This window comes from Diceros bicornis, chromosome 16 (assembly GCF_020826845.1).
Source record: "Diceros bicornis minor isolate mBicDic1 chromosome 16, mDicBic1.mat.cur, whole genome shotgun sequence".
NCBI lineage: Eukaryota > Metazoa > Chordata > Mammalia > Perissodactyla > Rhinocerotidae > Diceros > Diceros bicornis.
This window is the reverse complement of record NC_080755.1, coordinates 53,526,430-53,538,994: the sequence shown is the minus strand read 5'-3', so window position 1 is coordinate 53,538,994 and position 12,565 is coordinate 53,526,430. Positions and strand designations below refer to the sequence as shown.

The following is a 12,565-nucleotide window of genomic DNA, read 5'->3' as shown; positions in this document are numbered from 1 at the left end:
TTCAGAACAAAGAATATTACAGAAATAGAGTCATTTCATAATGATAAAGGGGTCAGTTAATCACAAAGCTATAACATTCTAAATGTTTATGTACTTAATAACAGAGCTTAGAAATATACGAAACAAAAACTGATAGAATTAATAAGGAAAAACAGACAGACATGTAACTGTAGTCTCTCAATCATCGACAGAACAAGTAGACAGAAAATCAGCAAGGATATTTAAGACTTGAACAACATCATCAACCAACTTGATCTGACACTCTACCCCAACAGCAGAATACATTTTTCTTTTTCAAAAGCACACAGAATACTTACCAAGACAGATCATATTCTGGGCTAAAGAAACGTCTCAATAAGTTTCAAGATTCAAGTCGTTCAAAGTATGTTCTCCAACCTTATTGAAGAAATTGCTTAGAAGGAAATTTACAGGTCTAAATGCTTAGAAAATTAATGTCCTAAGCTCAAATCAATGACCTAAGCTTCCACCTTAAGAAACTAGAAAAGTAAGAGCAAAACAAACCCAAAGCAAGTAGAAAGGAAATAATAAAAATAAGAGCAGAAGTCACTGAAATTCTTAGAAAACAGAAGAACAACATAGAATAATCAATGAGACCAGAAACTGGTTTTTTGAGAATATCAGTAAAATTGATAAATCTCAAACCAAAGTGATCAGGGTAAAAAGACAAGACACAAATTACCAATGTTAGGAATGAGAGATGGGAGAGACATCACTATAGATCCTACAGATATTAAAAGGATAATAATAAATATTATGAACAAGTTTATGCCAATAAATTTGAAAACCAGATGAAATGAATATAAAGTCCTTGAAAGACACAAGTTACCAAAGTTCATTCAGGAAGAAAGCGATAATCCTCTATTAAAGAAACTATATGTTTAGTTAAAAACAAAAGAACATTCCAGGCCCAGATGGTTTTCTTGGTAAATTCTACCAACCATTTAAGGAAGAAATAATATCAATTCTGTACCAACTCTTCCAGAAAACTGAAGAAGAGGAAACACTTCTCAACTCATTCTAGGAGGACGCATTACCCTGATACCAAAACCAGGCAAAGACATCATTAGAAAAGAAAACTACAGGCTAAAATCCATCATGAATATAGACATGCTCAAGAAATTACCAGCAAATTGAATCCAGCAGCATATAAAAAGGATAATACATCATGACCATCAAGTGGAATTTATTCTGGAAATGCAAAGCTGATTCAACATTTTAAAATCAATGTAATTCACCACATCAACAGACTAAAGAAGAGAAAAATATGATCATCTCAACTGATGCAGAAAAAGCCTATGACAAAATTTGACACCCACTATAAAAACCCTCAGAAAACTAGGAATTAAAGAGAATTTTCTAAATTTGATAATGGTTGTCTACAAAAATACCTTCAGCTAACATCATACTTAACTGTGAAAGAATACATTCTCACCAGAAGATATATGGAGCAATGATAAATAAGCATGTGAAAGGATGATCAACAATCATTAATCATTAGGGAAATGCACATTAAAACCACAATGAGATATCACTATTAGAATGGCCAAAACAACCACCACCACCACAACCTGATGATAACAAGTACTGGTGAGGATATGCAGCAACTAGAATTCTCATACATTGCTGCTGGGAATGCAAAATGGTACAGCCACATTAGGAAACAGTTCGGCAGTCTTATAAAATTAAATATATACTTATCACATGATTCAGCAATCCTACTCGTAGGTATTTACCCAAGAGAAATGAAACATGTTCATACAAAACCTGTATGCAACTGTTTATAGCATTTTTATTCATATTTGCTAAAAACTTCAAACAATCTAAATAATTTATCCTTCAAATAGTGAATGGATAAACAAACCATAATATATTCATGCGATAGAATAATATTCAGCAATAAAAAAGGAACAAACTACTAACACATGCAACATCACAAATGAATCTCAAATGCACTATGCTAAGTGAGAGAAGCCGGACTGAAAAGGCTATACACTGTGTAATTCCATTTATATGACATTCTAGAAAAGGCAAAACTAATGGAAAAAAAAAGCAGATCAGGAGTTGTCAGGGGCTGGGGTGGGGAGAGAAACTGACAACAGAGGGCCATGATGGAATTTTGAGGGTTGATGGAACTGCTCTATAACTTGATTGTGGTGGTAGTTACACAATGATAATCTTTCATCAAAACTTGCAGAGCTGTACACTAAAAAGGGTGAATTTTACTGAATATAAAATAGTCCTTCTTACTATATATATAAATTAACATATATTAATATATTGTATATAAATTAATCAAAAGAAAAAAAATTAAGCACCTGATATGTACCATAGGTAGATAACAGAGATATGAACCTGAAAATACAGTCTCTGCCCTTAAGGAGTCTGAGGACAAATAATAATAGTAATAACCATTATCATTAATAATAGTAGCTAACACTTAAAAAGAGTTACTATATAGCACACATTGTTCTAACCACTTCACATATGTAACTCAGGGGATCCTTATAACCCTATGAGGACAGGGAGTATTTTTAGTGTCATTTTACAGAAGAGGAAATTAAGCCAAAGGGAGGTTGAGTAACTGCTCAAGGTCACACAGCAAATAAATATAGAGCCCAGATGCAAAGCCAGTCAGTCTGGCTCTCATCTCAGTACTTTGAAATTCCTGCCTCCATTTACTAAGAAAAATAAGTCACCCCAAGTTATATGGCAATTAGTGGCAAAGTAAAATTTAATAATATAATATTAAATCATCTTATAATTCTGTAAGCTCCCCTTGCTAGTCAGAATAGGGGTGTGTGTAAAAAAAAGCATGTTTTTTAAAAAAAGTATAATAGTGATTCTTTTCTGCTGAAGCTTCCTGTTTGTTTTTCAGTCTGAGGAAGAACCTAAATTATCCAACTGTAGCTCCCTGCTCAGGTTTCCCCAAAGGATCTGAAATGACCTGACAGGGAGACACCACAGCACCCCTGGGGAAAGAGGGGAGGAGAGAAGAGGACAGACACCTACGGAGATTTGGAGGTGGGGACAACCACAGTTCTCTCCTTCCTTCAAGACAGCAAGCAGAAAGCTCTTGTTTACGTAACTACTTTATCTACAATTCAAAAAGAAAACACTTGAGAAACTTCTGCTGTCAAAACCAAACGGTGAAAAAGCAAGGGGCCGGGGTGGCGTGGGACTCCTGAGGTGTGGGCCAGGTGCTGGTGTGCAGGTGTGCTCACTTTAGGACAAGTCACAGAGTTGTATGCTCGTCTAAGTACTTTTCTGTACCTATGTTATACTTCAATATAACAAAAAATTTTAAGAAAGTAATTGTACAAGGGGGAATTATACAGGAAAAAACAGATCTAATTGGTCACTGCTTTATTAATATATATGAGTAGATAATAAATTTTAATATTCAGAGATGTTTAAAAACCAATCTTGGATTTCACACCAGTGTTCTTGAATTAGAAAGCAGTTTCGGGGCCGGCCCAGTTGCACAAGCGGTTAAGTGTTCGTGCTCTGATGCGGCGGCCCAGGGTTCGCCGGTTCAGATCCTGGGCACGCACCGACACACCGCTTGGCAAGCCATGCTGTGGCGGCATCCCATATAAAGTGGAGGAAGATGGGCACGGATATTACCCAGGGCCAGTCTTCCTCAGCAAAAAAAAAAAAAAAGAAAGAAAGAAAGCAGTTTCACATACTGGTGTTTTTCAGTAAGACGTAAGGTCTTTTAATCTAAAAAGAAAGATCTCTAGGAAGGAACTTTGAGTGCTCTAAAGGATGTATAATTTCTTCCTCTCCCCCAAATACAATGATACACAGTGCAAAGTACACAGAAATAACGCAACAACCAGAGCCCAGGCACAATGGGCTCTTCTGCCTTTTTTGGGCAAATGGAACAGAGGTGTTGAAAAGGGGGCTGCCTCTTGTCTGGACAGCACAACGCCAAATCACACTCTTATGGCAAGAGGAAAGGATCAGTGTGTCAGATGCAGAACTTGAGTTGACTGTTTTCTGTCCCAAAGAAAAGCAGTCAGCGTGGCAACCAGAATTCCACCTTTCATTTTCCATAGAGGGTATTCAGCTAGTCGGTCAGTGGTTCTTAATCCTGGGTGCACATTAGAATCACCTGGGGGCGATTTTAAAACATTCTGATTTAATGGGCCTAGGTTGGAGAATTTTTTCTAAAGTTCCTCGCCTGACTGATTCTGATGTGCACCCAGGGTTGAATACTAATGTTAGCTATTACTGGATCATCCTCCACTTTCTGTTCTTCCCTTACTCTCAGTGTTTGTGTTCCCAAACCTTAGCTAATTAAATTATGACTATTCTAATTTATAGGGTTCTTTACTTTTCTAGTACTAATTATTAGCACCTCTTCATAAAAAGCAAGCAAGCCTGAAGAGCTTGATTACAAATCTCAGGAAAACTAACATTTGCCTCTAAGACAGGGAAGGTTGGTGAAAACAGAGAAGAAAAAGAAATTAAGATGGACAGCCCTGGTGGCAAGAAAAGCAGTTGACATTACAGGGAATGGACATCAAACTCCTGTGAAGCTGATTTGGATTGTAAGAAATAGTTCCACAGAACCACTGACTGGTCAATAACGTAAGTGATCTTGAATCTGGACAATCAAGGCTACTTCTCCCTTAATACTACCCCTGTTTTGCTTGGTAAACAGGCTTCAGAGAAAGATAAAGAGGCTTTTCAAAAAGCAGGGATGCATTTCAATCCTTAGGCCTTCTCCAAACACTGGAGTCTCACATAGACATAATGTGTCAGTTACACTGTATCCTAGCAACATCTCTCACAAAGAGAGAGTATGTGATGCCAAGCAGGGCTTAGCCTAATGTCCAAATGTTAAGTCATGAGGTGGCCTCACTTTGGGGAAACATGCTCAAATAAATGCTACAGGAGGCAAGTGTGTGCCAGCACTGGGCTTCTTTCTGCCCGACTAAAGAAGGGAGGCAGGCCAGAGGTGGTTCTCACTCCCAAGTTTCACCCACTTACTTGTTTTTCACCCCTGAAGCTTCGGTGTAGCCATGGCTCCATACAGCTGGGGCTCCAGACGCATCTCCTGCCGAAGGCTGATCAATCTTGAAACAGCGGATATTACTAACCAGAGAAATGGAGGGGGCAGGAATCATTAAAACCAAACACGTGCAAATTGCTACTTTTATCTGAGAAATGAAAAACATCTGCTAAGCACTTTATACTTACCATTTCTTACTGTGTTTAATGTGTCTGAAATATTTATTAGCAACAAGAACTAGCTACTCATCATAATGAAAACAAAAGGGCATATATACAGAGCACGAAAATTAGTTTTTATCAGCATCATATGGCGGTTATTAGAGACTTTCACACACATTGCATTAGATGGCTGCTCTCTCCTGGGAATGAAAAGGTCAGCTCTCAAGCTTGGCATGAGAAAAGAAAATTTCACTATTAAGTTGGGTGTGTTCTTACAACATGAACACCCAGATTTGAAAACTCTAAGCCACAATTATATTATGGCTTCGAAGATGTGAGAGAATTCTGCAACATTCATCCTCAAATCCAATCTCTGCCAACATCATCTCTTCAAATATTTCACAGATATTATTGAGGACTTGCCATCCTGAAGCTTCCAATTCCTTCCTCACACAACCATCCATGCAAAGACTAACATTATAAAATTACAAAGTAAATGAGGGGCATTTCAATAAATTGCATATTTACTACATATATTTAAACTGGGAGACAAGTTCTTATCTCGCCTCAGCCCCCATACGCCATGACTGGTTCAACAGGACCCAAAACAGAAATACTAAAACAATAAACTTTGAAACGGGGTTTATTAGAAACCAGCCTACTAGAAAGCATTCAATGTCCCCAAACAGGTAGTCATACAGATGTGAATCAGGTTTTTAAAAAGGCTGGCTACCACATGGTGAAATAAATCCTGCTTACTTGTAAACTGCTGCTAGTTTTTTCCCCTATTACTTAAACAAGAGAAAAAGCATATGTATAATCTCTTAACTTAAAAAAAACACCTAAACACTATTGTCATGACCCCAAGAATTTAAATTATCTGTTGGCATTCATTAACTCTAAAATATAACAAATACTGAATACCCTTCTAAAGAATCCTTCAACTCTAAGAAGTAAATCAAAACCCAATAGTATTCATTTTGATTCTAGAAATAGCTGGTGGCAATTTCTTTGAAATTTAAAACTATTTCGTTAAATGACAGTTTTTACTCTTAGTTACCAGCAAACATTCACTTTTTCCTTTATCCTAAAAAGTGGAAAAAGATAAAAATCATAGACGGTGCCAACAGAAAACCCTGAAATCAAATTAATACCTCATTTTACAGTAGGGCTATATATCCTCTTTCCAAAGTTTTCAATCCTATCAATAAAAGAGGGGCACTAAAAAAGAAAGTCAACCATTATTTGCTTTCCATATGACCTGGTACCAAATTTTATCCACGTACAATGGGAAGCAATGCAGTGGGTTTCTTTAGGCTCACTTTAAGGCTCTGACTACATCTTTGCTGCTTTCTGAATTCTAGAGAAAAACTGAAGGCTCATTTCTAAAGACATTCATGATTTCTACAGAACACAAAGCTTTCAAAAAAGTAATCCTACTTCCTAGCCTGATTATTACAGAAAAAAATCATCCTTAAACTCCCCCATAATCCTTCCTGTGAAGCAGCAATTTCTCATTCTCTGCCGCGCTGAATGCAGTGTGGCTGAGCCGCTGTCTGAAGTGACCTGAATGTCGACTCTGCTACAGCTTTAAATGAGTCTGAGAGAGGCTGAGAGCTGGAGCTCAGTCACACGGAAGAGTCACCACACGCACCTATCCCGGCTCATGTAGAACAGAGGCCAACCCTCTAAAAGCTCAAGTAACACATGAGATATGGAAACTCTTCCCAGTTACTAAGAAGCCACAACCTTCGAGATGCTAAACAGAAGGTAACATTTTTACATAAGAGATTTATGATTTCATTGTCTGTTACTAATTCTTTTTCCAATCTGAGAGCACATACATGCTTCACTGCAGTAGGTCAGGCTCCTCCAGCAACACATGCTCACTGTAGAGAATTAACAAATAGATTTTCTCTCATGCATATAAAATAGTAGGGTCACTCTACATACATGGTTTTGCATCTTTTTTCTAATTACATCATGAACATTTTCCCCTATCATTTTATATTCATCCTAAATAGAATTAGAAATATCTTGATGACTATCTCTGTGCCTAAAATGAACACCACATTTCTGATTATTTTTTAGAATAAATTTTTGCCATAGAAAACCTTGGTCTAAGTATGTGAATACTTGTTTTTGTTTTTTTCCTTTGCTGAGGAAGATTCTCCTGAGCTAACATCCATTTGCCAATCTTCCTCTTTTTCTTTCTTTTATTTTTTTCCTTGTGTGTGTGAGCTGCCACTACAGCATGGCCACTGACAGATGAGTGGTGTAGGTCTGCGCCTGGGAACTGAACCCGGGCTGCTGAAGTGGAGCGCGCCGAGCTTAACCACTAAGCCACCGGGGCTAGCCCAGTATGTGAATATTTTTAAAAGCTTGATACACAGGGCCAATAGCTTTTAAGAAAAGTTGTATCAGTTTACAGTTCTCCAGCAGCACCAATTTGAGGAAGAAAAATGTTTTCATTTAAATATTTTATTTAACATTTCCTTGATATACTTGGTTGAACACGATCTTTTCAGGTAACTATCTGTACCTCTTTTGTTAAATGTTAATGTCCTTTGCTTATTTTCTGTTTGAGTGAATTCTTTTCTTACTGACCTTATAAGAACATTTTCTATTAAGAATATTAATGTTTTTATTTTTCACATTTTTTGCCAATGTTTCTTCTTAGTCATTTGCCTTTTAGATTTACTCTGGATAGCTTTTAGAGTAGACATTTAAAACTTTTATGTATAAAAAGTATTTTTATATATACATAACAAATATCAAAACCAATCTATATATATTGATTTCTCTTCTTGTGATTTCTTCCCCCCTTTTTTGACCTAAAAAGTCCTTTTCTGGCTTGTAAATATATTCATATGATTTCTTCTTACTTTTAAAAATGATTTCATTTTATAGATTTAACTCTTTAATTTAGCTGGAATTCATTTTGGTGTGTGATAAGAATTCAACTTTCATTTTTTTCCAAACAGCTACTTTCATTTATTAACAAGTTTTGATATAATTATTTGTAACACAAAATTTCATATCATATTAATAAAAATACTCAAAAGTTACCCATATAAAGATGAAATACGCTTTGAAAATCCATGTACCTTAGTTCTGAAAAGTCCCTTAGATTGTACGTGGGCCACCCTCCTCATCTACAGAGGAGAAAACTGAGGTCTGGACAGACTGAGGGATTGAGCCAAGGCTTCACATGCTGATAAACAGGGGCGAGAGCCTAGGTCCCGCTCTGGCTTCCTAGGACACTCTACTAGGCTGTATTCTTCAATTACATATCAAAATCAATGTTCCCATTAAGTGCTTAAAATGTCAATGAACAGGCACTAATCAGGCCAATTCCATCCAGGAATCACCTTAAGTGATTTTCAAATTTTGGTTTGCAATAAAGCCTAGGTTAGTGTTAATGAACCACTAATATACTCTTCTTTTCAAAATTCTACTGCTTTTCAGTTTTTCCTAAGATAATGGAAGATGACTTTCAGCAACAGACATTAACAACAGGGTTTAAGCACAGATGGCATACACAATGACGAATGTGTGTCAATGTCCAAGACTGGTACTTTGAGATACAATGCAAAAAATTCTGAAAATTCAGAAAAGTTTAAAGAAGAAAATAAAGCCCATCTATAATCCTACTATCCAGAGAATAACACTATTTTAACATTTTGTTTTATATCCTTTGAGGCATTTTCTAGGTGTGCATGTGCACACACACATACACACCTACACAAGGCAGACAAATTTATTTTGCAAAAAGTGGGATTATACTCTACTAATTTCCTTGTAAACTTTCTTTTCACTTAACATCATACGTAGGGATCTTTTGAGTTAGTAATACAACTCTACATCATTGTTTTTAATGTCTATATAATATTCAGTTGTACTGTGGAGCACAATTTCTTTAGCTCTACTGATAGACATTTAGAGTTCTCTGATGAACATTCTCATAAGACGTCTTTTCTAATGAAGTTACCTTTAATGTTTAACATAGTGAACTTCAACTTGTAATTCTCCATCAACATCAAGAATGAGACAACATCAATGAACTCCTTCCCAAAACAGGAAGAGGACTTAGCAGGATCTAACTATCCCACACTCCCAGTTTTGTTAAACAATCTGGATTTTAGTTTCAAATTGCTAATTTTCCCCACATTATGCATCTCTTTGGAAATCCATTCATATATCTGCATTAAGCATCACACTGTGTATTATCAGTAATGAGACTTTGTTATGTCTTGGTTGTTCAATGCTCTTTCCTACAACTTGATATCCCATTTTCCTCTTTGTATTAATTATTCTCATTCTCTTTTTGTCTGGATATTTTCTCAAAAACTTTCTGAAAGGACACATGAGTATCCAACTAGTAAATTTTTCTGGCCCTCCACTGTGGTGAACTGAACAGGCCCACAAATTAGTCACTTCAAATGTGTGTAGATACAGCTAATAAGTCAACGGATGCTTTGTATTCTGTGTAATGTTTTTACTAAGTTATAAATTCCATTGTCAGTGAACAGTGATGGGGTGGCAGTGCTTCAAAAAATACTTACTTCAGCAGTTCCAGGGTTTTGTGATCGAGGGCGAGTCGGGGGTTTCCAGTGAGGTCAAGTTCTTGCAGTTTTGTAGGCAGGTTTTCTGGTAAAGTGACTTCACTTAGCTCATTACAGCTCAGGTCCACGCACTAAAGGCGCAAGTGGAAACAAAAAGAGATGGCCTGGAAAAGTTGTTCAGGTGGTTCTATGCTCCTGCTCATTGCAGGAGAACCAGTCTGACCGCTCACTATACTACGCTGGCCAAATGCAGAAAAATCAGTTTGTCTGCTACTCTGCCATAAACATTTAAAACAGATTTTGCTAAATGCAGTTATAATTTTTACTTGCTTTGAATAACACAGAAAAATCTATGTTCTTTATTCTTCCCATATTTATCCTTTAAGTTTATCACTGCAATTAAAAATTAAGCATTAACTGAAAAATCCTAAGGCTAGGATATCGCACCTGTTGTGGCCATGAGGTTATAGTTATAACCTCAAAATGGAAGTCTCAAGGGCTTTCTTAAAAGAAACCAAAAAACACACAAAATGAGGAAAAGGCAGGGAACAAACTTTCAAAATGAGAAGATAATTCAAAAGAAGCTAAATAAGAAATTGGTAAAAGACTAGCAGGTGGGCCTGCCTATTACATGCAAGGGAAAAGGCATGAGTCAAACACGGATGCTCCCCTCCAGGATGCGATACCTAGACTCTCCAATAGCTCCTGCCTAACATCACCTGGAAAACAACCAGAAAAAGGGTCAGCATATTGATTAAAACAAAAATTTTGTGTTATCTGTGAAAGGGAATAACACCTCCTTTCTCACAAAACCAAAGGAAGGCTTAAACGAGGTAAGCCCTAAAATGCAGTGCTGCACTTCCGTTATGGGAACAGGGAACCAGGGTAGAAGAAGGCTCACCACACACAAGAAAGAACGAGAGTAATTGGCAATTTTTCTGGATAAGAGAATGTGTAACCCACAATTTGGCAGAATGGGGCATAAAGCATTCAATTATCTGGCTTGAGTTGGCACCTTATTATAATTTTTAAAAATGCCTAAAGAATCTATTAAAAGTCTTAAGATGGTTTGAAAGGCAAATTGTATCCAAGAATTTCAGAATCTTAAAAGTGGACAAAATCATCTTTATTTGGAAAAATTCTTAAAGAATTTAAATGGATTATGGATTGGAGATTATGAAAACTTATATTTTTGGAGAAATATAGTCTCAACTGACTTCAAACAATACAATGTTTCCACACAAATTGTTTCACACCCCTGCTCCCAAACAGTAGCAATGCTACAAAATTATATTGCAATTTTAAATAATTACTCTTATATTATGAGAGCATTATAACTACATTACAAAAAGTCAGACAAATAGAAAAGCTTAAAAAAACTTCTTAAATTTAACATCCTAACACAACCAGTGTTTTTTTTCTTGTAGTCTTGTTATTAAAAAAAACTTAAAAAAATCATAAATGTAGGTACAATTCCATTACATTTGACTTATTCCATATGTTCACTTGCATCACCCTTTAGTAGCCTTAATAATTGGAGAAGGAGTACAATAACTCACTTAACCTAAACATTAACAATAGAGAAATGGTCATCTTCCTTTTGCTTTGTTTTTCCAATTATAAATAACGGTTGCATGAATAGTTAACTGGACTTTAATGAAAAACTGATAATACTGGTCAACAACAGGCTACTCTGTTGGTATAGTCAGTATACATCAGCACAGATAAGACAACAACTGGAATAAATACAATCTACCGGGTAGTGATGAAACGTGAGCTTAAGGACTGAGAGTGTGGGTAACTTAGAATGTAAGTAGTTGACAGAAACAAATTCAGAGGTCAGAGCATGCATTATAGGGAAAGATTAAAGATATCTTAGAACATGCTTGAATTTTATGAAATTGGTTAACAATGTTTTTTAATGTTACCTAAAGATTTAAACTTGCAGAATTCTGCAGATGTAAAATTGCTTATTCCTTAAATTTCCAAATTATAAAATGAGTTCAGTAGGGTAGTTATTTATAAGGAGAATGCAGGTGGTGTTACGTAATGCAGATCTTCTTAGAGATCGTGCTTACGCACTACCCCCGCACCCCCCAGGCCCATTTGGTCACCAAGTCTTTAATTCTCTGCAGCCAGTTCCCTTCCGCCTAGTTCCATTATCCTGTTCCAACCAACTTCACGCTTCCCCTGGAGGACTACACTGCATTCTAACTGTGCTTTCAGCCTCTCCTCCCTCTGACCCACTCCCCACAATGCTGTCAGGGTGATTCTCTGCTGTGGTCTATTCCAACTATCACACTCCAGCTTCAGTCGTTCAGTTGCTCCCCACTGCCCTCCAATCTGTCACCAAACTCCGTGGTAGGTCAAATAAGGCCCTTATTTGTCCCCACTTTTCACCACTTGCTTCCTCACACTCTATATTCAGCTATGTCAAAGCTAATTCTAGTTCCTGCATGTGTCATGTTCTCATTTGTCCGTGCCTTCGCACATAATATTCTCCGTGAATGGAACTCTTTAAGCTATCCTTGCCTTTTTTTTTTAAATTAATTAATTAATTTATTTTTCCCCCAAAGCCCCAGTAGATAGTTGTATGTCATAGCTGCACATCCTTCCAGTTGCTGTATGTGGGACGCGGTCTCAGCATGGCGGGAGAAGCGGTGCGTGGGTGCACACCCGGGATCCGAACCTGGGCCACCAGCAGCGGAGGGCGCATACTTAACCGCTAAGCCATGGAGCTGGCCCTATCCTTGCCTTTTACCTGGTAAAATCTGCCTTATTCCTTTAAGACTCAACACAAT

General features: G+C 36.9%; 1 protein-coding gene across 1 annotated transcript in view; it reads right to left on the bottom strand.

Annotated features, from left to right (window-relative positions):
- Positions 1–12,565, bottom strand: part of PHLPP1 (PH domain and leucine rich repeat protein phosphatase 1) — a 228,319-nt gene that overhangs the window by 10,120 nt on the left and 205,634 nt on the right. The window contains exons 13-14 of the mRNA XM_058557266.1: positions 9,765–9,895; positions 5,017–5,121 (exon numbers count right to left, since the gene is read on the bottom strand). Of these exons, the coding sequence (XP_058413249.1) occupies positions 5,017–5,121; positions 9,765–9,895 (236 nt within the window). The remainder of the gene's footprint in view (positions 1–5,016; positions 5,122–9,764; positions 9,896–12,565) is intronic.